The sequence below is a fragment of the Loxodonta africana genome, chromosome 19, assembly GCF_030014295.1.
Source record: "Loxodonta africana isolate mLoxAfr1 chromosome 19, mLoxAfr1.hap2, whole genome shotgun sequence".
Classification (NCBI taxonomy): domain Eukaryota; kingdom Metazoa; phylum Chordata; class Mammalia; order Proboscidea; family Elephantidae; genus Loxodonta; species Loxodonta africana.
In genome coordinates this window covers 8,664,664-8,686,889 of record NC_087360.1, presented here as the reverse complement: position 1 = coordinate 8,686,889, position 22,226 = coordinate 8,664,664, and the positions used below count along the sequence as shown (strand labels likewise).

Below are 22,226 nucleotides of genomic sequence, written 5' to 3'. Positions count from 1 at the left end.
TTATGAATCAACAAATCTCAAAGTCAGCTGGGAAGGCGGCTCTTTTGGTGGCAGTGATAGAAAACTATCTCGAGGTTCTGAAGGGAAAATGGAGGGACTTATTGGAAGGACATGAAGCTAGCCTTAGGGGAGTGCAGCTAGCTTTAGGGGAGCAGATCTGGAGAGTCAAACCGGAAATATCCAGCATAGAATAGATCCCTGCCCCCACCCTCAATCTGCAGACCAGAGTGTTGTGAGAAAGTGGGGGTGGAAAGAGAAGGGGAGACCTTCATTCATACATCTGGGGCTGAGTAATCCTTTGTAGAAACTTATCCATCAGTGTTTGAGTGGGCTTTGAGGTCATGGAAAGATCTGGGTCCTTTTCTGAGGCACAGCCGAAGCCCTGGCTGTCCTGATCTTTGAAAGGCTGCCCCTTTCTTCTGACCAAAAGCAAAAGGAAAAATGTGAAACGGAGAATTCTAGAAATGCCCTTCCTCTGAACAACATCTTTGTGCAGGCATGGGTGGGGGGAGAGGCTGGCTGAGGCTGGGTCATACCGCAGTCAGGCCTACAGGACAGGGTTCTTCTTGTTTATCCTCAGCCACATCTGGGACAGCTGCCAGGGCCCGCCCCCAATCTGCAGTCATTGGAGGTGCTCCTAGTCAAGGGTTCCTGCTGAGAACTGGTTCACGGGACTGGGGCTAGCAGTGGCCTGGGGGCTGGGAGGGGTGGGCACTGGTCCAGAACTGAGCAGGGTGCAGCCTCTCTCCTACCATGCCGGCCTGCTGTAGCTGGAAAGACGTTCTCCAGTACGAGACGAACAAAGTCACCCAGATCCAGAGCGTGAATTATGGCACCATTAAGTGGCTCTTACACATGATCGTCTTTTCCTACGTCTGGTAAGTGACGTGTGGGCATGACCCCAAACCTCTGCTGTGGCTGACAGCCCAGATCACTCCACGGTGCGGCTTCAGGGGTGCATCTGGAATTCCACGTGGTTTTTAAGTCTGAAGTGTGTTTCTGCCGGCCAGCTGGTCCAGAGGAAGCAGCGCCTGGGCAGTTGCAGAAAGAAACCACGGGGGGTCGGGGGGTGAGGGTGACTCCTCTGCTTTAGCCCAGGCCTGCTGGGGTAGCAGTGCAAGGCATGCCCCAGGAAGGTGGGAAAATGCAGGGCAACACCCTGAATTCCTGGGGAGGAGGCTGGGATTTCAGGGCACGCTTGATGAGAATGCTGGTTTCTGAATCACTACCACTTAGGGGGAGAGAAGCAGACCAGCTTGTATGTGAGAACTGCAGGTCTTCAGTGTCGGGAAGGTTTGTCTCTGGTGATTTTTTTGTTCGTTCATTTGTTTTAACAGCTTTATTGAGATATAATTCATATAACATACATTCACCGATTTAAAATGTACAATTCAATGATTTCAATATTCAGTTATGTAGCCACCACTACAATCAATTTAAGAACATTTTTTAACACCCCCAAAAGAAAACCCACACCCCTCAGCCATCACCTCACACCCCCTCCTCTCCACAGCCCCTGTCAACCACTAATCTACTTTCTGTCTCTATGGATTTGACTATTTTGAACTTGTCACATAAAGGAAATCAATCCTACAATATGTGGTCCTTTGTGACTAGCTTCTGTCACTCAGCATATTTTCAAGGCCAGTCCATGTCCTAGCAAGTATCAGTGCTTTATTCCTTGTATGGCTGAAAGTATTCCGTTGTATGGATGGACCACATTTTGTTTATCCATTCATCAGCTGGGGGATATTTAAGTTGTTTCCATTTTTTTGCTATTATAATGCAATATACATATATATATATTATAATGCGAAGAATGGGAATGGGAATTTCAGAACACTTAATTGTGCTCATGAGGAACATTTACGAAGATCAAGAGGCAGTTGTTCAGACAGAACAAGGGGATACTGATTGGTTTAAAGTCAGGAAAGGTGTGTGTCGGGGTTGTATTCTTTCACCATACCTATTCAATCTGTATGCTGAGCAAATAATTCGAGAAGCTGGACTACATGAAGAAGAACGGGGCATCAGGATTGGAGGAAGACTCATTAACAACCTGCATTATGCCGATGACACAGCCTTGCTTGCTGAAAGTGAAGGAGACTTGAAGTACTTACTAATGAAGATCAAGGACCACGGCCTTCAGTATGGATTACATCTCAACATAAAGAAAACAAAAATCCTCACAAATGGACCAATGAGCAACATCATGATAAATGGAGAAAAGATCGAAGTTGTCAAGGATTTCATTTTACTTGGATCCACAATCAACAGCCATGGAAGCAGCAGTCAAGAAATCAAAAGATGCATTGCATTGGGCAAATCTGCTGCAAAGGACCTCTTCAAAGTGTTGAAGAGCAAAGATGTCACCTTGAAGACTAAGGTGCACCTGACCCAAGCCATGGTATTTTCAATTGCATCATATGCACGTGAAAGCTGGACAATGAATAAGGAAGACTGAAGAAGAGTTGACGCCTTTGAATTGTGTTGTTTGCAAAGAATATTGAATATATCATGGACTGCCAAAAGAACGAATAAATCTATCTTGGAAGAAGTACAGCCAGAATGCTCCTTAGAAGCAAGGATGGCGAGCCTGAGTCTTACATACCTTGGACATGTTGTCAGGAGGGATCAGTCCCTGGAGAAGGACATCATGCTTGGCAGAGTACAGGGCCAGCGGAAAAGAGGAAGACCCTCAACGAGGTGGACTGACACAGTGGCTGCAACAATGGGCTCAAGCATAACAACAATTGTAAAGATGACGCAGGACCGGGCGGTGTTTCATTCTGTTGTGCACAGGGTCGCTATGAGTCGGAACCGACTCGACGACACCTAACAACAACAACAATGCTATTATGAACATTCATGTATCGATGTTTATGTGTATGTTCTCATTTCTCTTGGGCAGATATCTAGGACTAGAATTGCTGGGTCATGTGGTAACTCTATGTTTAACCTTTTGAGGAACTATCACCAGACTGGTTTCCACAATGGCTGCACTATTTTACATTCCTACCAGCAGGGTATGAGGATTCCAATTTCTCTACATCCTTGTCAACACTTGTTACTGTCTGTCTTTTTTATTATAACCATCCTACTTGAGTGTGAAATGGCATCTTGTTCCCATTTCTCTGATGGTTAACCCCAACTTGCTCTTTGTAATGATAGTAATGATGATAATGGTAACTTGCTTCCACAGAGGGAAGCCCTGTAGTTCACTAGCCAAGAGTTAGAGCAGACTATTTTATAATCCTGGCTGTCTCCTTGGCCAAGTCGCTTCACTTCTCTGAGCCTCAGTCTCCACATCTATTCATATAGCTGTGATCATTAAGCAAGAAAAGGCATGAAAAGCTCTTATTACAATGTCTGGAATGGGGTAAAAAACCCATTGCCGTCAAGTAAATTTTGACTCATAGCCACTCTATAGAACAGAACAGAACTGCTCCGTAGAGTTTCCAGAGAGTGCCTGATGGATTCGAATTGTCCATCTTTCAGTTAGCAGCTGAACTCTTAACCACTAAGCCACCAGGGAATGGGGTAAGGGATCCATAAATAATCGGTACTTTAAAAAATAATCCTAGGATATAATAGGAACTTTCATATACATCCTTTTCCTTCACCCTCAGAGTAATCGTGCCCAACTTTGGGATTTGAGATTTGGAAAAATGGACTCAAATCCCTCACCTCTTTGAGCCTTGATTTCCTCATCTGTAAAATGGAGATAATGGTTGTTGTAAGAATTTAAAAAGTTAAAAAATGCAAAACTATAGAAAAATACTTGGTCATAGCAAGCCCTTAATAGCTGTTGGTTCTCATTATTAACAATATTGTTATTAGGGTTATTATTTGATTCATATGTTTGTTGTTGGGTGCCACTGAGTTGATTCTGGCTCATTGCAAAAACCCATATGTGACAGACTAGAACTGTCTCTGCTCTGAGATGGGAACTTGATAGGGTGTTCAAGGAAAAGCAAGGAGGTCAATGTGGCTGGGGCAGAGTGGACAAGTAGGAGAAGGTAGTGAATGAAATGAGATATAGAAGGTGAGTGGAGAGGTAGTATGAGCAGGGAGGGAAGGGAGGACAGATCATGCAGGCCCTTGTAGGGCTTTGTGAGCTCTTTGGATTTTATTCCGTGGGAGTTGAGAAGTCATATCAAACCAAAAACCAAACTAGTTGCGGTCAAGTCGATTTTGGCTCAAAGCAACTCTACCAGACAGAGTAAAACTGCCCATAGGGTTTCCAAGGCTGTAATCTTTACAGAAGTAGGCTGCCACAGCTTTCTTCTGAGGAGCGGCTGGGGGGTTTGAACTACCAACCTTTTGGTTAGCAGCTGAGTGCTAAACCACTGTGCCACCAGGGCTCCTTGAGAAGCCATGTTGTTGTTAGGTTCTGTAGAGTTGGTTCCAACTCACAGCAATTCTATGTACAACAGAATGAAACACTGCCTAGTCAGTCCTGTGCCATCCTCACAATCGTTGTTATACTTGAGCCCATTGTTGTAGCAACTGTCTATCCATCTTGTTGAGGGTCTTCTCTTTTGCTGACCCTCTACTTTACCAAGCATGATGTCCTTCTCTAAGGATTGATCCCTCCTGATAACTTGTCCAAAGTATGTGAGACGCAGTCTCACCACCCTTGCATTCGAAGTGCATTCTGGCTGTACTTCTTCCAAGACAGATTTGCTCATTCTTTTGGCAGTCCATGGTATATTCAATATTCTTCACCAACACCATAATTCAAAGGCATCAATTTTTCTTCATCCTCCCTATTCATTGTCCAGCTTTCACATGCTCATGAGGTGACTGAAAACACCATGGCTTGGGTCAGGCACACCTTAATCTTCGACATTAACACCTTTGCTTTTTAACACATTAAAGAGGTCTTTTGCAGCACATTTGCCCAATGTAATGCGTTGTTTGATTTCTTGACTGCTGCTTCCATGGCTGTTGATTTTTGGATCCAAGTAAAATGAAATCCTTGACTACTTCAATCGTTTCTCTGTTTATCCTGATGTTGCTTATCGGTCAAGTTGTAAGAATTTTTGTTTTCTTTATGTTGAGGGGTAATCCATACTGAAGGCTGTGGTCTTTGATCATCATCAGTAAGTGCTTCAAGTCCTCTTCACTTTCAGCAAGCAAGGTTGTGTCATCAGCGTAACACAGGTTGTTAATGAGTCTTCCTCCAATCCTGATGCCACATTCATCTTCATATAGTCCAACTTCTCAGATTATTTGCTCAGCATACAGATTGAATTAGTATGGAGAAAGGACAAAACCCTGATGCACACCTTTCCTGACTTTAAACCATGCAGTATTCCGTTGTTCATTTGAACAACTGACTCTTGATCTATGTACAGGTTCCTCATGAACCCAATTTAGTGTTCTGCAATTCCCATTCTTTGCAGTGTTATCCATAATTTGAGAAGCGATAGAAAGGTTCTAAACAGAGGAATAGAGGTATTGGCATTCGCTTAGGAAGATTTTCCTCTTTCCTGGAGACCAATTCCAAAGGCCACAGACGACTAGAGGAGTGTTGAGAGAGGAAGAGGGAAACAAACTCCACTCTGAATTGTTTCTTCTCCCTCATGCAGTCAACCTCCACCCAGGCACATAGCAAGCCCGGTATTGCCCTCCATAGCCCCAGGCTGTCCATCATCATGGAAATTGTGCTGTTGCTGCTAGTTATGACTGTTCAGATGTGGCTCCTGGCTGGCTGCCTGTCTCATTGGAGGGTGGCCACACACCTGAGAGGCTGGGGTGTCTCCTGTTGAGTAGAAGTGAGTTTAACCCAGAGGCAGAGGAGGCACTGGGACTGGGGAGAAGCAAATCTAACCCAGGCGGGGATTAGGAACATATGTGCCACACAACATTTCACATGCCCAGGGAACTGCATGGGGGTGTGTGTGTGTAAGCAGAATTTATCTTTAGGAATGTGAGAGGTAGTACCACTTGTTGACCTGCACAAGAGGGGTCACTGCTCTGCTTTAATAGGTCTTCTCTTGCTCTGTTCTCACTAAAGTTATATAGATAATGGAGGGGGGTGGAGGTAAGAACAGAGGCAGGGAGGCCATTTTGAAGGCTAGTGAGTCATCTGGGTGAGAACTGGTGGTGACCTGGACTGAGGAGGTGACAGTGGTAGTGGAGAAAACTAGATGGATTTGAGTTATAGTGTTGCTGTTGTTGGGTGCCACCAAGTGGATTCTGACTCATAGTGACCCAATGCAACAGAGAAGAACTGCCCCATAGGGTTTCCTAGGCTGTAATCTTTAAGGGAGTCGATGAGCAAGTCTTTCTCCCACAGAGCTGCTGGCAGGTTTGTACTGATGACAATTCAGTTAGCAGCTGAGCGCTTAACTATTGTGCCACTAGGGCTCCTTGAGTGATTTTAAGAAGGTAAAATAAGAGGATTTGGCAAATGAGTAGATGAGGAGGAGTGAGAGCAAGGGTGATGAAGAAATGACCATTTTTTTTGGCTTGGGCAACTGATGGATGGTAGATCCACTTACTGAGACAGGAAATGCAGAAGGAAAAACCATTTTGTGGTAGGTAGATGAGTTTGGAACTGAAAGTGTTAAATTTGAGGCATCTATGACACAGTAATTAAGAGCTCCCCTGCTAACCAAAAGGTCAGCAGTTCAAATCCACCAACTGCTTCTTGGAAACCCTATGGGACAGTTCTACTCCGTCACATAGGGTTGCTGTGGGTCAGATCGACTCAACAGCAACGGGTGGGTAGGCGATAGGACACGTGAATGCAGATGTTTAGCTGTTGTTGTTAGCTGCCATTGAGTTGACCCCTAACCGGATAAGGCTGTTGTGATCCTCAGGGTTGTCACTGGCTGATTTTTGGAAGTAGATCACTAGGTCAATCGTAGTCTGATAGTTCTGTTAAAACCTGTTCAGCATCATAGCAACATGCAAGCCTCCACTGACAGATGGGTGAGGGCTGGACTTGAGGTACATTGGCTGGGAATCAAACCCAGGTCTCCCACATGAGAGGCAGTAATTCTACCACTGAACCACCACTGTCCCTGCTGTATCTCTACACATTCCCAAAAGGCTCCCGCATTTCTCTAGTTCCAGGTTATGTAGCTGTCACTGACTCAAAGCGCCATCTTTCATTTAGAAGGTAGTAGATATACAAATCTGGAGCTGGATATATACATCTATATGTCACCAGCGGAAACCCTGGTGGCGTATTGGTTAAGTGCTACGGCTGCGAACCAAAGGGTCGGCAGTTCGAATCTGCCAGGCACTCCTTGGAAACTCTATGGGGCAGTTCTACTCCATCCTATAGGGTCGCTATGAGTCGGAATCGACTCGACAGCACTGGGTTTGGTTTTTTTCTTTTTTTATGTCACCAGCATATAGATGGTGACTAGAACTGTGGGGGTAGCTGAAACTGACCAGCAAGAGATGATGTAGAAGAGAAGGTAAGAAGGCTGTCTTAGTTATCTAATGTGGCTATAACAGAAATACCACAAGTAGATAACTTTAACAAAGACAAATTTATTCTCTCATAGTTCAGGAGGCTGGAAGTCTAAATTCAGGTTGCCAGCTCCAGAAGAAGGCTTTCTCTCTGTCAGCTCTGGGGTAAGGTCCTTGTCATCAATCTTACCTTGGTCTAGAGGCTTCTCCGTGCAGGAACCTCATGACCAAAGGACAGTTTCTGCTCCTGGCGCTGCTTTCTTGGTGGTATGAGGTCCCCACGTCTCTCTACTCGCTCTTCTCTTTTATATCTCAAAAAAGACTGGCTCAAGACACAATCCAATCTTGTAGATTGAGTCCTGCCTCATTAACATAACTGCTACTAATCCCATCTCATCAACATCATAGAGACAGGATTTACAACACAGGAAAATCACATCAGATGACAAAATGTTAGACAATACTGGCATCATGGCTTAGCCAATTGATACAGATATTTTGGGGGGACACAATTCAATACAGTATGTTCCATCCTTTGGCCCCCCAAAATTCATGTCCTTGCCACATGCAAAACACATTCACCCCACCATATCATAGCAAAAGTCCTAAATCAACTAAGTCAAAAATCCAAAAATTCTTCCATATCTGTGAAATCTAGAATATAAGTTATCTGCTTCTAAAGTACCACGGTGGAAGAGGCACAAGCTAGACATTTTCATTACAAATGGAAAAAACTGAGGGAAAGAAGGGATGACAGGCACCAAGCAAGTCAGCAGAACACATTACATTAGCCCTCAAGGCTTGAAATTAACCCTCTGTTCTCTGAGACCATTCAAACAAAGGCCCTGCCCCCCAGACTCTAGGTATTAGCCACACTCTCAGGATTCTGTGTAGAGGACCCTTGGCCCTGGGCTTCGGCTCCACCTTCCAGGCCCCCTGAACAGTAACTCTGCTCCCTCAGACTTGGGCGGCCCCATTCTCCTAGTCCATCTGAGTGGTGACTCTATCCTTTGAGACTGAGGCAGCTCTACTTCCTGTGCTCCTTGTCTCTTCAGCTTCTGCTTTTATATTTCAAAAGAGACTGGCTCAAGACACAATCCAATCTTGTAGATTGAGTCCTGCTTTACCAATATAACTGGTTCCTTGGCCTCTCGGCCCCTCAGGCCTCAATGCCTGAGTCTGTCCTGCTGGGGCAAGTGTTCCAAAGCTCTTTAGCGCCACCAGTATGTGCCTGGAGGCACCCCACTCTGCCAGTAAACTTCAGTCAGAAGGCACTCAGCTGTCTTGCTCCATGGGTCAGCAAGCCCTGGCCCACTGATAAGTGCCCAAAGGCACCCCACTCTGCCAGGAAGCCCCCTGCACAAGGGCATTTAGCTCTCTCACTCTGTGCTTCGGCTCCAGTGCTGTCTCAAGCTAGTCTCCTTGTTCTGCTGCTGCTGCTGTTTCTCTACTGCTGCTTCTCACTGTCTGTACCGTATCCTTTATAACAGCTCTCTTCACTTCCTTCTGAGTCCTCACCAGAATTGTCTTCAATGTGCATAATTCCACCAACAGTCTCTCCAAGACAATCTATACTTTTACTATTAGGCACTTTAAAACTCTTCCAGCTTCTATTCATTCAGTTTCAAAACTGCTTCCACATTTTAGGTATTTGTTAGAGCAGCACCCCACTCTTGGTATCAAATGTCTTAGGCTGGGTTCTCTAGAGAAGTAAAGTGTATCAATATATATAAACACATTTATATCAAGGAAATGGCTCACACGGTTGTAGAGGCTGGAACCTCCCAAGTCTGTGGGACAGGATAGAAGCTTCTCCTAATTCATGTAGCCGCAGGGGCTGGAGAACACAAGATCGGTAGGTCAGAGAGCAGGGCTCCTGCTCACAGGCTGCAAAGATCCAATGTATCTCAAGATCAGCAGGCAAGATCGCAGGTAAGCTGCTAGCTCAGGTTCCAAGAACTGGAGGTCAAAGGCACAGGAGCCAGCTGCAGGATTCAGGACAAGCAAAAAGCCCCCAAGCCCTGCCAGAATGTCTGCTTGTATTCCATGCAGACCACATACCCAGGGAAACTCCCTTTCAACTGATTGGCTGCTCACAGCAGATCCTGTCATGGGGGTGATCACGTATCAAATCTTAACAGGGAAGTGATTATAACATTATACGACTGCCAAAACACTAAGAATCATGGCCCAGCCAAGTTGACACACAATCTTAACCGTCACAAGGGTCTAGGACAGACTCATGGGGAACACTAACCTTTAGGGGGTGAGAGGCACACATGTGTCTGGAGAAGTCTGAGGAGGAGTGGCTACAGAGGCCCAAAGAAAGTCAGGAAAATGTGGATTCCTGGAAGATAAGGGGAAAAGGGGAGGGGGGTACCTGGTCCGTCATATCAAGTACCACTGAGAGTTTCAGGAAGATTGGGTCTATGGTGGGTCCCTTGGACTTAGTGACAATGGTGTTAGTGTTTATTTGGCAAGAAAAGCTTTAGAGAAGTGGTGGGGGTGGAAGCCAGAGTGGAGTGGGCTGTGGAGTGAATGGAAATGCGGAAACAGATGTGATGACTCACTCTTTCAAAAGACTTGGCTACAAAGGAGAAGGGAGACGTAGAGTGGTGATTGGAGAAGATAGAGTGAGGGAGGGTTTTTTTTAAGATGGGAAAGGATGTTTAAATGCAGAAGGAGAGGAGACAAGAGAGATGGAGAAGTTGATGGGATAAAGAAAATTATCTTCATCATCAAAGTCATCAACTAGTAACCACAAGGAAAGCTCGTTCTGCTCCAGGATTACTCTAATTATTAGATATTTCTTCCTTCTACTGAGCCAAAGTCTGTCTCCTTATAACTTTCACCTTTTGGTTATAGTTTTTCCTGGTGGTCCCTCGTCTACACTGCGAGTGTGTCTCTCCTCTTCTTCAAACTCATAGCCCCAAGTTCTCCAGCCACGTGCCCTGATAGAGCATCTAGACCCGTTGCTAGCTCAGCCAAGCCCACACAGTCACCCTCTCGTTTGTCAAGACCCTCTTAAATGGTGGCGTACACACTCTTGCTTTGCTGGCGGAAGCATGAAATGGTTCAACCTTTTCTGGTTTGGCAAAATGAATCGAGATGCAAAATGCACACACCCTTTGACCCAGAAATTCATCCTGAGGACTTAACACCTTAAGTGTGAGAAGATGCTTGCCCAAGTGTGTGCATGGCAGCATGAGACAGGAGGGGGCAGAGGAAGGGAAGCACGGTGGTCGAGAGCGCAGGCTGTGGACCCAGACTGCCAAGTTCAAATCCAGCACTGCTGCTTACTATGTGAGCCTGGGCAAGTTATTCACCTTCTCTGCACCACCGTTGCTTCAGCTATAAGGCAGGAGTGATACCAGTACCTTCCTAACAGGGTTTTTATTTTTTTTGGGGGGGGGAGGGTGAGAATTAAGAGAGTAAATATGTGTAAATAAAACATACTTTGAAGATTTCCTGGCACACAGTGAAAGCTATTATCTTGGTTCCAAAAATGTTTATAATCGAGAAAACTGAACAAAAGTTCTAGTTAAATATCCACCAGTTGGGGAGTGATTGGCGAATTATCACAAACGTTCCATATGGAATTTCCAATATTTGACTGTTTTTGCTACAAAAGTGGGCCGTTTCATATGTTTCAATCTAAACATTAAAAAGTTTTGTAGCCGTTAAAAATCATTGCATATCATAGATCTATAGCCTAGACTTATCTTCATTGTCAGGGAAAGAATAACATTGATTTTTACTAAAAACAGCAAGTTGCTATTGTATGTATACATTGTAGCTATACAGCATGGATAGTGAGGTCATATTTATAACGCTGGGTGCACATATTTGTGTGTCTAGGTATAGAGAGAAATCTGGAAGACACTTTCAAAATTTCAACAGTGGTTACCTCTGGGAGGGAGAACGTTGGAAGCTTTTCATGTTCTTTGTGTTTTTCTGTGGTATTTACACTTACAACAACAACATGGATCTTTTAAAAAAAAAGTATGGCTCAAAATCTGAACGCAGAACTCTTCTTGTGGCTTGTTCAGGGTATATAGGTCATTGGACTTACCAAGGGCTGAATATTCTACTTCTCTCAGTGAAGCTTAAGATGGACTAGTTTTTTCTGGATGATATAACTCATATGTGCATAGAACCAAAAAACAAATCCACTGCCGTCGAGTTGATTCCAACTCATAGTGACCCTACAGGACAAAGCAGAACTGCCCCATAGCATTTCCAAGGAGCAGCTGGTGGATTAGAACTGCCGACCTTTTGGTTAGCAGCCGAGCTCTTGACCACTGTGCCACCGGGGCTCCCATATGCATACCAAAAAAAAAAACTCAAACCTGTTGCCATAAAGTCGATTCCAGCTCATAGTGACCCTATAGGACAGAGTAGAACTGCCCCATAGAGTTTCCAAGGAGCACGTGGTGGATTCGAACTGCCAACCTTTTGGTTAGCAGCTGTAGCTCTTAACCACTGTACCTCCAGAGTTTTCCCCATATGCATAGGGTTATCTAAAATCAGCTCTTCTTAACACAAACCTCTGCCAAGCTGGGCTACCTATAGTATGTATTTATATAATTGATACTTTGAGCTCCAGGATAGGACTTTACATTTATCCATTTTATTGGAAAATGTTGACCAATAGATTGGGACTCACTTCCTGCCCTCCCTATAGCAGAATGTCTAGAAAGTATTGTGTTCTGGAGTGAGAGTTTTTTTTGAATGAGAGAAAGAGTTTGGGAGGTGAGAAAAGAAAGGGTTTTCCAGATGTGCTAGATGGTGATGGAGCCAAAGGGAGAGAGAAGTGACAATGATGCCTTAGTCACTCTATGGGAAGCAAGAAACAGGAACTCAGTCAAGTGAGCTTGAGGAAAGGTGCGTTGGGGTGGGATAGGGGTTCTTATACAACTACAGCAGGCCTATCCCATTGTGGCAGGCAGAACAGAGAGAGAGATAGCTGCCGTCAAGTAGACTCTAACTCATAGAGACCTCGTGTATAACAGAACAAAATGCTGCCCGGTCCTGTGTCATCCTCACAATCGTCGACATGTTCGTGCTCATTGTTGTGACTATTGTGCCAATCCATCTCACCGAGCGAGGGCCTTCCTTGCCTTCATTGGCCCTCTACTTCACCAGATATGATGTCCTCTTCTCTCCCATCTCTTGATGACATGTGGGAAGCAAGCACATTGGACAATGTTCTGTTATGATCCATAAGGTTTTCACTGGCTAATTTTTGGAAGCAGATTATCAGGCCCTTCCTCCTTATCTACCTTAGTCTAGATGCGCCACTGAAACCTGTCCACCATGGGTAACCCTGCTGGTATTGGAAATACTGGAGGCATAGCTTCCAGTATTACAACAACGCACAAGCCGCCACAGTATGACAGACACCACAAACTGACAGGCGGTGGTCAGTCCCCAGGGGATTAGGACACAAACATCTTTGGGGGGAGTCATTATTCTGTCTACCACACTGACGGTGAGAAAATGCTGGGATCTCAAGAGAAGGACAGAGAGTTGTGAGAGAGAAGGCAAGATGAAAGAGGTGGAGAAGGAAGCCAGTGGAGGCCTTCGGGGATTAGACAAAGAAACGTGCTATCAGCAGTGTTAACCAGATTTCCGTCAGGTACCAGACGGGAGGACAGTTCACTTTGGGCCACACTCTTTTGCTTCAGTGTTACCTTTGCTCAGTAAGCTCTACTGTTTTTTTTTTTTTTTTTTAAATCGGATAGAAAATCACATTTCATTAATCTTGTCAGAATAAACAGGAAAAAGAAAAAGGATTACAAAAGCCATTCATTGAAAGTGAGCAAATAGGCAATACAGAGAGTCATGAGGAAACTCACCAGTTCTCACCCCACAACCTTAACTAAGCAGAAAGCTGCTCCGGAAGTGGTGATTCTGCCTGTTACAGGTCTCTTTTAGGAGTCAGCAAACTATAGCCCACAGCCCAGATATGGCCACAACTAAGAATGGTTTTTTACATATTTGAATGGTTGAGGGGGGGAAAAAAAGCCAAAGAGTAATAATATTTTGTGACTTGTAAAAATTATATGCAATCCAAATTTCAGTGTCGATAAATAATGTTTTAGTGGAACACTGCCACCCCCATTTATCCACGTGTGTCTGTGGCTGCCTTGTGTTATAAGCCACACCTGCAGAACTGAGTGGTTGCCGCAGAGACAGTGTGGTCCTCAAAGCCAAAAATATTTACTATCTGACCCTTTACAGAAGTCTACTGTTTTAAGGGGAGAGACTGGCTTTGCTGAAAGGCAGTTCCTCCCTGCAGAGTCTCGGGTACCCTGTAGCCACGCGGGCATGGGGCTGGTGCCATTGTCGATACCAGTATCAGTCTGTGAAAGTCGTCCACATTCAGAACCCGTGATTCGGGATCCTGAAGAAAAGCTTCATGGTGGGCACCTTAGTCTACAGCTGGTGAGTCTGGCGCAGAGTGCCTGCCTGAGGGCTACGCAGCCTGCCCTCATCCTCCGTCTTTCCTCCTCTGCCCCTTCCACAATCCTCCTCTTCAGCCAGACTTCCCAGGAATGCTCATTGAAGGGCCCTGGCTTCTCTCTCATTAGCTTCCCCCCAGCTCCCCTCTCTCCCATCTCTATCTTGCCCATCCTAAGAGCCCAGGTAAATTCTACCTCCTTCTTGCCCCTGCTGGCTCCAGGGACCAGTGGTTTTGTCTTCTTCAGAACGCAGAGAATTACAGCTTCTTGGAGCTGAATGGTCCTAGGGCTTAGGGATACTGCCAGCTCGCCTTTGCTCCCCCTTTTTTCTTTGACACAGCTCTGAAGCACTTTAAGTTTTAAAATTATATGCTCACTATTATACAAAGGCGGGTTTTCTGATCATGAGAGGGTTGGATCCCATGTGGTACATTCTGGAATAAATCTGAGAGATCGGAATTGAGCTCCCCAAATGGCGTGTCAAACTGACCCAGTGTTATTTTAGGAGAATACTTCAATACCCACATAAACAAACATTGCACCCAGCATGTATGTGTTCGGAGGATCAGAGGAAATATATTATTGAACAAGTATTTTCCTGTGTGTCTGTGGAATTACATATTTAATAACTCTGTCTCATACATGTTGGCTGGGTCTCAAATCTGTATCTGTAGCCCCAGCAGCTTTCTTTTTTATTGAATGTTACAGATATTCCAAAATGTCTTGAGAATAAAATAATTAACACCTATGTACCATCATCCAACTTCAGAAATAAAGCGAATCCAGTTTTAGTTCCTCACAAACCCCTTCTTCATCCCATTCCCTTTCTTCTGCACTTACAAACACCACTCTTGTCTGTTTTTATATTTCTACAATATATGTCTGTATCCATAAATATCTATTTTTCCTTTTTTAATAACTGAGGTGAAATTCATATAACATAAAATTAACCATTTTAAAGTACACTATTCAGTGCCACATAACACCGTCACAATGTTGTGTTACCGTGACTTCTATCTAGTTCCAAAACATGCCATCACACCAAAATAAAGCCCATACCCCTTAAGCTGTCACTCCAATTCTCCCCTCCTTCCAGCCCCTGGCAACCACCAATCTGCTTTCTGTCTCTATGGATTTGCCCGTTCTGGGTATTTTATATAAATGGAACAATGAAACCAGTATCATAAAACCATAAAAATTTGATCTTTTATGTCTAGTTTCTTTGACTTAGCATAATGTTTCGAGGTTTACCCACATTGTATTGTAGCATGTATCAGAGCTTCATTCCTCCTTATGGCTAAATAATGTTCTATTGTATGGAGAGACCACATTTTGTTCATCCATTCACCTGTGGACAGACACTTGGATTGCTTCCACCATTTGGCTATTGTGAATAGTGCTGTAGTGACCACTGGTGTAGAAAAGCTGTAATTCTGAAGGCTCCCTGAGTGATTCTACTGTGTAGCCAAGTCTTGGCCTACTTGTCTTGGCTTCTCAAGGTCAGCTCAGAGACAGCAGCCATTGGCTTTCGCTTCCTAACATCACTCAGGACCAGGGCAGAGAGAAGGGACTAAATAAAGGTATGCTGAATGAGTAAACAAAGCATTTAAAATTAACCCTCTTTTAATTATTCAGGGCAATGGGAGACAGGGAAAGCAGATAAATGGAGGAAAATCTAACATTTTTCAACTCCTTTTTATTAATCTTTCTCCCTCTGTTTCCCTCCCCTATCATGATAATTTGGATTCACACTATGGAGAATGTATTAGAACCTAGAGAACTGATCAAAAGGCAGGAAACCAGAGGCAGAGCCTTGGCATGCATGAAGAAGCAAGGCACCGTGAGTGGTTAAGAGGTCCATCTCTGGGTAAGGTAGATTGACTGCCGACCTTAGTTCTGCCTATCTGTGTGCTCTCAGCCAAATTCCTTGACCTCTCTGGGCCTATTTCCTCACTTAGAAAAGGCGAAGATTAAAGGAAATGGTCCATGTAAAGTCCTTGGTACATAGTGTTGTTGTTAGTTGCTGGGGTGTCGATTCTGACTCATGGCGACCCCATGTGTGCAGAGGAGAACTGCTCCACAGAGTTCTCAAGGCTGTGATCTTTCAAAAGCAGATCCCCAGGTCTGTTTTCCGAGGTGTCTCTGGGTGCGTTCGAACTGCCAACCTTTCAGCTAGTAGTCGAGTGCTAAACCAACTAAGTTAAGTACGTTTTCAAAAAAAAGTACCTGCTATTATCAGTCTCCCCCGCATGTCTGCCATTTTGTCATATTGTGGGGGCTTGCGTGTTGCTGTGGTGCTGGAAGCTATGCCACTGGTACTCAAACACCAGCAGGATCACCCATGGCGGACAGGTTTCAGATGAGCATCCAGACTAAGACAGACTAGGAAAAAGGACATGGCAGTCCACTTCTGAAAAGAATTAGCCAGTGAAAACCTGATGAATAGCAGTGGAACACTGTCTGATACAGTGCCAGAAGATGAATCCCTTAGGTTGGAAGGCACTGAAAATACTACTGAGGAAGAGCTGCCTTCTCAAAGTAGAGTGTCAACTCTTAATGACGTGGATGGAGTCAAGCTTTCGAGCCTTTATTTGCTGATGTGGCGTGACTCAAAATGAGAAGAAACATCCATTAATAATCTGAACCTGGAATATATGAAGGAAAGTTGGAAATCACCAAAAATGAAATGTAGTGCATAAAGATCAATGTCCTAGGCATTGGTGACGCTGAAATAGACTGGTATTGGCCATTTTGAATTGGACAATCATATGGTCTACTGTGCTGGGAATGACAATTTGAAGATGAATGGTGTGGCATTTATCATCAAAAAGAATATTTCAAGATCTATCCTGAAGTACAACACTGTCAGTGATAGGATAATACCCATACGCCTACAAGGAAGACCAGTTAATACGACTATTATCCAAATTTGTGCACCAACCAGTAGGGCTAAAGATGAAGAAATTGAAGATTTTGACCAACTTCTGCAGTCTAAAATTGACAGAACATACAATCTGGATGCATTGATAATTACTGGTGATTGGAATTTAAAAGCTGGAAACAAAGAAGAAGGATCGGTAGTTGGAAAATATGGCCTTGGTGATAGAAACAATGCCAGAGATCGCATGAGTGAATTTTGCAAGACCAACGACTTCTTCATTGCAAATACCTTTTTTCACAACATAAACGACGACTATACACATGGACCTCACCAGATGGAATACACAGGAATCAAATCAACTATATCTGTGGAAAGAAACGATGAAAAAGCTCAGTATCATCAGCCAGAATAAGGCCAGGAGCCAGGGGCTGACTGGAGATCAGACCATCAATTACTCATATGCAAGTTCAAGTTGAAACTGAAGAAAATTAGAACAAGTCCACGAGAGTCAAAGTAGGATCTTGAGTATATTCCACCTGAATTTAGAAACCATCTCAAGAAAAGATTTGATACGTTGAACACTAATGACCGAACACCAGACGAGCTGTGGAAGGACATCATACATGAAGAAAGCAAGAGGTCATCAAAAAAACAGGAGAGAAAGAAAAGACCTAAATGGATGTCAGAAGAGACTCTGAAACTTGCTCTTGAATGTCGAGAAGCTAAAGCAAAAGGAAAAAATGATGAAGTAAAAGAGCTGAACAGAAGATTTCAAAGATGGCTCGAGAAGACAAAAGTAAAGTACTATGATGACATGTGAAAAGACCTGGAGATAGAAAACCAAAAGGGAAGAATGTGCTTAGCATTTCTCAGGCTGAAAGAGTTGAAGAAAAACTTCAAGGCTCAAGCTGCAATAGTGAAGGATTCTACAGGGAAAGTACTAAATGACGCAGGAAGCATCAAAAGAAGATGGAAGAAATACAGAGTCACTATACGAAAAACAATTGGTCAATGTTCAACCATTTCAGGAGGTAGCACATGTTCGGGAACTGATGGTACTGAAGGAAGAAGTCCAAGCTACCCTGAAGGCATTGGCAAAAAACAAGGCTCCAGGAATTGATGGAACATCAACTGAGATGTTTCAACAAGTGAATCCAGTGCTGGAAGTGTTCACTTATCTGTGCCAAGAAATTTGGAAGACAGCTACCTGGCCAACTGACTGGCAGAGATCCATATTTATGCCTATTCCCAAGAAAGATGATCCAGCCAAATGCGGAAATTATCGGGCAGTATCATTAATATCACATGCAAGCAAGATTTTGCTGAAGATCATTCAAAAGCGGCTGCAGCAGTATATCGACAGGAACTTCCAGAAATTCAAGCCAGATTTAGAAGAGGACGTGAAACCAGGTATATCATTGCTGATGTCAGATGGATCCTGACTGAAAGCAGAAAACACCAGAAAGATGTTTACCTGTGTTTTGTTGACTATGCTAAGGCATTTGAACTGTGTGGATCATAATAAATTATGGAAAACACTGTGGAGAATGGGAATTCCAGGACACTTAATTGTGCTTACGAGGAATCTGTACATGGATCAAGAGGCAGTCATTTGAACAGAACAAGGGGATACTTCATGGTTAAAGTCAGCAAAGCTGTGCGTCGAGGTTGTATCCTTTCACCATACTTACTCAATCTGTATGCTGAGCAAGTAATCCGAAAAGCTGGATTATATGAAGAAGAATGTGGCATCAGGATTGGTGAAAGACTCATTAATAATCTGTGTTATGCAGATGACACAACCTTCCTTGCTGAAAGTGAAGAGGACTTGAAGCACTTACTGACGAACACCAAAAACCACAGCCTTCAGAATGGATTATACCTCAACATAAAACAAAAATCCTCACAATAGGACCAATAAGCAACATCATGAGCAATGGAGAAAAGATTGAAGTTGTCAAGGATTTCATATTACTTGGATCCACAATCAACACCCATGGAAGTAGCAGTCAGGAAATCAGATGACGCATTGCCTTGGGCAAATCAGCTACAAGAGATCTCTCTAATGTGTTAAAAAGCCAAGAGGTCACCTTGAGGACTAAGGTACACCTGACCCAAGCCATGGAATTTTCAATCACCTCTTATGCATGTGAAAGCTGGACAATGAATAAAAAAAAAGAAATTTTTTTTAAGGAAGAAGAATTGACACCTTTGAATTGTGGTGTTGACAAAGAACTTTGAATATACCGTGGACTGCCAAAAGAACAAACAAATCTGTCTTGGAAGAAGTACAACCAGACTCCTCCTTAGAAGCAAGGATGGCAAGACTACGTCTCACATACTTTGGACATGTTGTCAGGAGGGATCAGTCCCTGGAGAAGGACATCATGCTTGCTAAAGTAGAGGGTTAGCAAAAAAGAGGAAGACCCTCGACAAGATTGATTGACACAGTGGCTTCAACAATGGGCTCAGGAGTAGCAACAATTGTAAGGACAGTGCAGGACCAGGCAATGTTTTGTTCTGTTGTGCTTACGGTCGCTATGAGTCGTAACCAACTGGACAGCACCTAACAACAACAATTATCAATATTATTTATAAACCAGGTGGGTGATTCCGGAAAGCAGGTGGCTGACCCACCAGGCATACCCTTAGACAGGAAAATGCGGACATGTTACGGAGCCCCAGGTCAAAGGTGGTGGACTGACATGGGGCTGGATGCTGGCATTAGAGAAGCTGTCCTGTGAATTAGGGTCCCTGTTAGGCAATATTAGAGGCTGAGATTGGGAGCAATAGTTTCCATGTGTTGAGTTTTTACTATGTGCTAGATACAGTACTAAGGAGTTTGCATCCATACCTCATTTAATCTTCACAGCAACCCCATGAGGTAGGTATGACTATTATTCCCATTTCACAGATGGGGAAAGTGAGTCACAGAGAAGTCACTTGCCCAAAGTCACCCAGCAGAACTAGGACTTGAAAAGAGGCAGCCTTCGAAACCTGCATCCGAAACCACTGTGCCTCCCTCCCCAACACCATGGGTGCTTTTTTGTGTCTGCCATTTTAGCTTTGCTTTGTGGAGTGACAGGCTGTACCAACGGAAGGAGCCTGTCATCAGCTCTGTGCACACCAAGGTGAAGGGGATAGCAGAAGTGAAGGAGGAAATCACGGAGAATGGAGTGCGGAAGGCAGTGTGGAGCATCTTTGACACTGCGGATTACACCTTCCCGTTGCAGGTGAGCATTTGTCCGTATTCTGGTCACTGTCACTGGAGCCTCAGCCTCCCTCCAGAAAGGAGCGTTGGTTGTCCCTACTTAAACAGCCCTATGAAAATAAAATGAAAATCCCAACTGAGAAAACCTAAAATTGCAAAACTAGGTCAGACCCAGCAGCCTGAAGAGGGGATGATTCTTTGCTTTATCAAATCCTACAGGGTTTCTCAAAATAGCAGCACGTGCAGGTGCATTTCAAACACAATTTGATTCGTTCACACTTGGTTTATACATGGCTTTTTAGAAGTAGGGCCATCAAGTCAGCAAGGTCTGTCCAGACTTAGAAGGGCAAAGAACTTTCTACCCAAAGAGTACCAGCCCTTCTATATTGTGTATGTGGCATTTTAGCAAGAAAAATGTTTCCCTGAGACCAATTCAAACTTGGGTATTTTATTTGCACAAAGAAAAGATGCAGATAGCAAAGAGAGGAAAAGGGCAGATGGTAGAGAAAGGGCTTGTGACAGACAGTATACACGTGTGAGACGAGAAAAAGGAAGGCAGGATTATCAAACAGGGGACATTAAAGGGGGCTTGAGAACAGTAAAGATCAGATGGGAGGAAAGAGGGATCAAAGGACACATTTGCAGCCCAGAGTTGGAAGGTGTTGCAAAGTCATAAAACCCAAGCTGCTGTGCTTGTTTCTGACCGTAAGTCATAAACATCTCCAGCTGTTTCCCAGGTGCTGGGATGCCCTGTTGCCCTTGAATTAAAGTCTTGGATAATCGGAACAGTGCTCAGATGAAGCCCACACTCCCCGCCTCAGCCTCCCAGGTCCCTAGAGTTTCAATTTAATGGGAATTTACTGTGTCAAAAAAATGAAAAGGCTGCTTTTGAGGCTGGCATGGAAAATGAATACCAGTCAGTTTGAATGTTCCTCTGCTCTCCCTTGGCTCAGCAGGGAGGCTCATTCAGCTTTGATATTAAGTCCTTTGGCATATTCCGAGTTGTTCAGAGACCCTGAAGTTTAGAAGAGTGGGAAGGTTCGCCCCCGGGCACTCAGCAAGCTGGGTTATCATGATCATGTGGTTCCGTTCTAAAAGCCTTGAGTTTTCATTTTTTGCGTCCAGGGAAACTCCTTCTTTGTGATGACAAACTTTCTCAAGACGCAAGGCCAAGTTCAGGGCCTTTGTCCTGAGGTAAGGAGGGGACTGGGAGTGGTTGGATGGGTGATGAGGGTTCCTAGAGGTGGCAAGGGGCAAAAGAAATGGAAATTGGGGCCCCAGATGTAGTGCAGATCACAAATATTTACTAGGCCTCTTTTGTGGGATTGGCACTGGGCTGGGTGGATGAAGGAGAGGGCGCAGCAGTGCCCTGCAGCCATCAGGTTGTGGCTGTCCCCATGGTCTCCAGCTGGAGTCCTGCTCCTTCTATCTCTCGATTCGTTTGCAGCTCATGACAGCAGTGATCCTTGGGGTTTGCACAGTATTTCACAATTTTAGGAGGGTAACAGCATTTCCAGCCCCGTTTTACAGATCAGAACACAGGCTCAGAGAGGTTAAGTGATTTCCCCAAGGGCACACAGCTTGCTGGAGGCACACCCATGGTTAGAAGGCTGGTGTTTTCATTTATAGCATTTCCTACCATGATCCACTGTGAACTGTCTGCAGGGCCAGTTCTAGGAAGCACTGCAAAGTTTGCCTTTTATTTCTTAGAGCTCTGGCCTTGAAAGCAAGTGCAAATCCTCCACGTCATCTCCTCTCACTCCCCATACAGCATTTCCAGCTTGGCTTTGCCCTCACCATACTCCTGGCCTGTCCCATCTCTTTCTGGAGTGTTCTTTTCCATCAAAATGTGTTTGATGTTCTGTCCCTTCACAGTCCTGCTCTCTGCTTTGAAAGATGATAGCTCGGTGTTATAAGTTGATTTGTGTCCCCCAAAAAGATATGGCCAAGTCCTAATTGCACCCCCACCTCTGAACGTGACCTTATTTGGAAATAGTGTCTTTGCAGATTCAATTAGTTAACATGAGATCATATTGGAGTTGTTGTTGTTAGTTGCCACCAATTGGCTCTGACTCAAACCAAAAAACCACACCCATTGCCATCGAGTCAATTCTGACTCACAGCGGCCCTAAAGGACAGAGTAGAACTGCCCCATAGGGTTTCCAAGGAGGAGCTGGTGGATTCAAACTGCTGACCTTTTGGTTAGCAGCCAAGCTCCTAACCACTGAGCTACCAGGGC

The 22,226-nt window shown here is 44.3% G+C and overlaps 1 protein-coding gene across 4 annotated transcripts in view; it reads left to right on the top strand.

Annotated features, from left to right (window-relative positions):
* Positions 1–654: 654 nt before the first annotated feature.
* Positions 655–22,226, top strand: part of P2RX7 (purinergic receptor P2X 7) — a 55,633-nt gene continuing 34,061 nt past the window's right edge. Inside the window, exons 1-4 of one of the 4 annotated variants that reach the window (XM_023539282.2) lie at positions 763–878; positions 13,733–13,878; positions 19,841–20,009; positions 21,113–21,181. In XM_023539282.2, coding sequence (XP_023395050.2) covers positions 13,853–13,878; positions 19,841–20,009; positions 21,113–21,181 — 264 coding nt within the window. In that variant the 5' untranslated portion in view covers positions 763–878; positions 13,733–13,852. Of the gene's footprint in view, positions 879–13,732; positions 13,879–19,840; positions 20,010–21,112; positions 21,182–22,226 lie in introns of all 4 variants that reach the window. The other 3 variants (XM_003420299.4, XM_064272169.1, XM_064272168.1) reach the window with 3 other exon arrangements.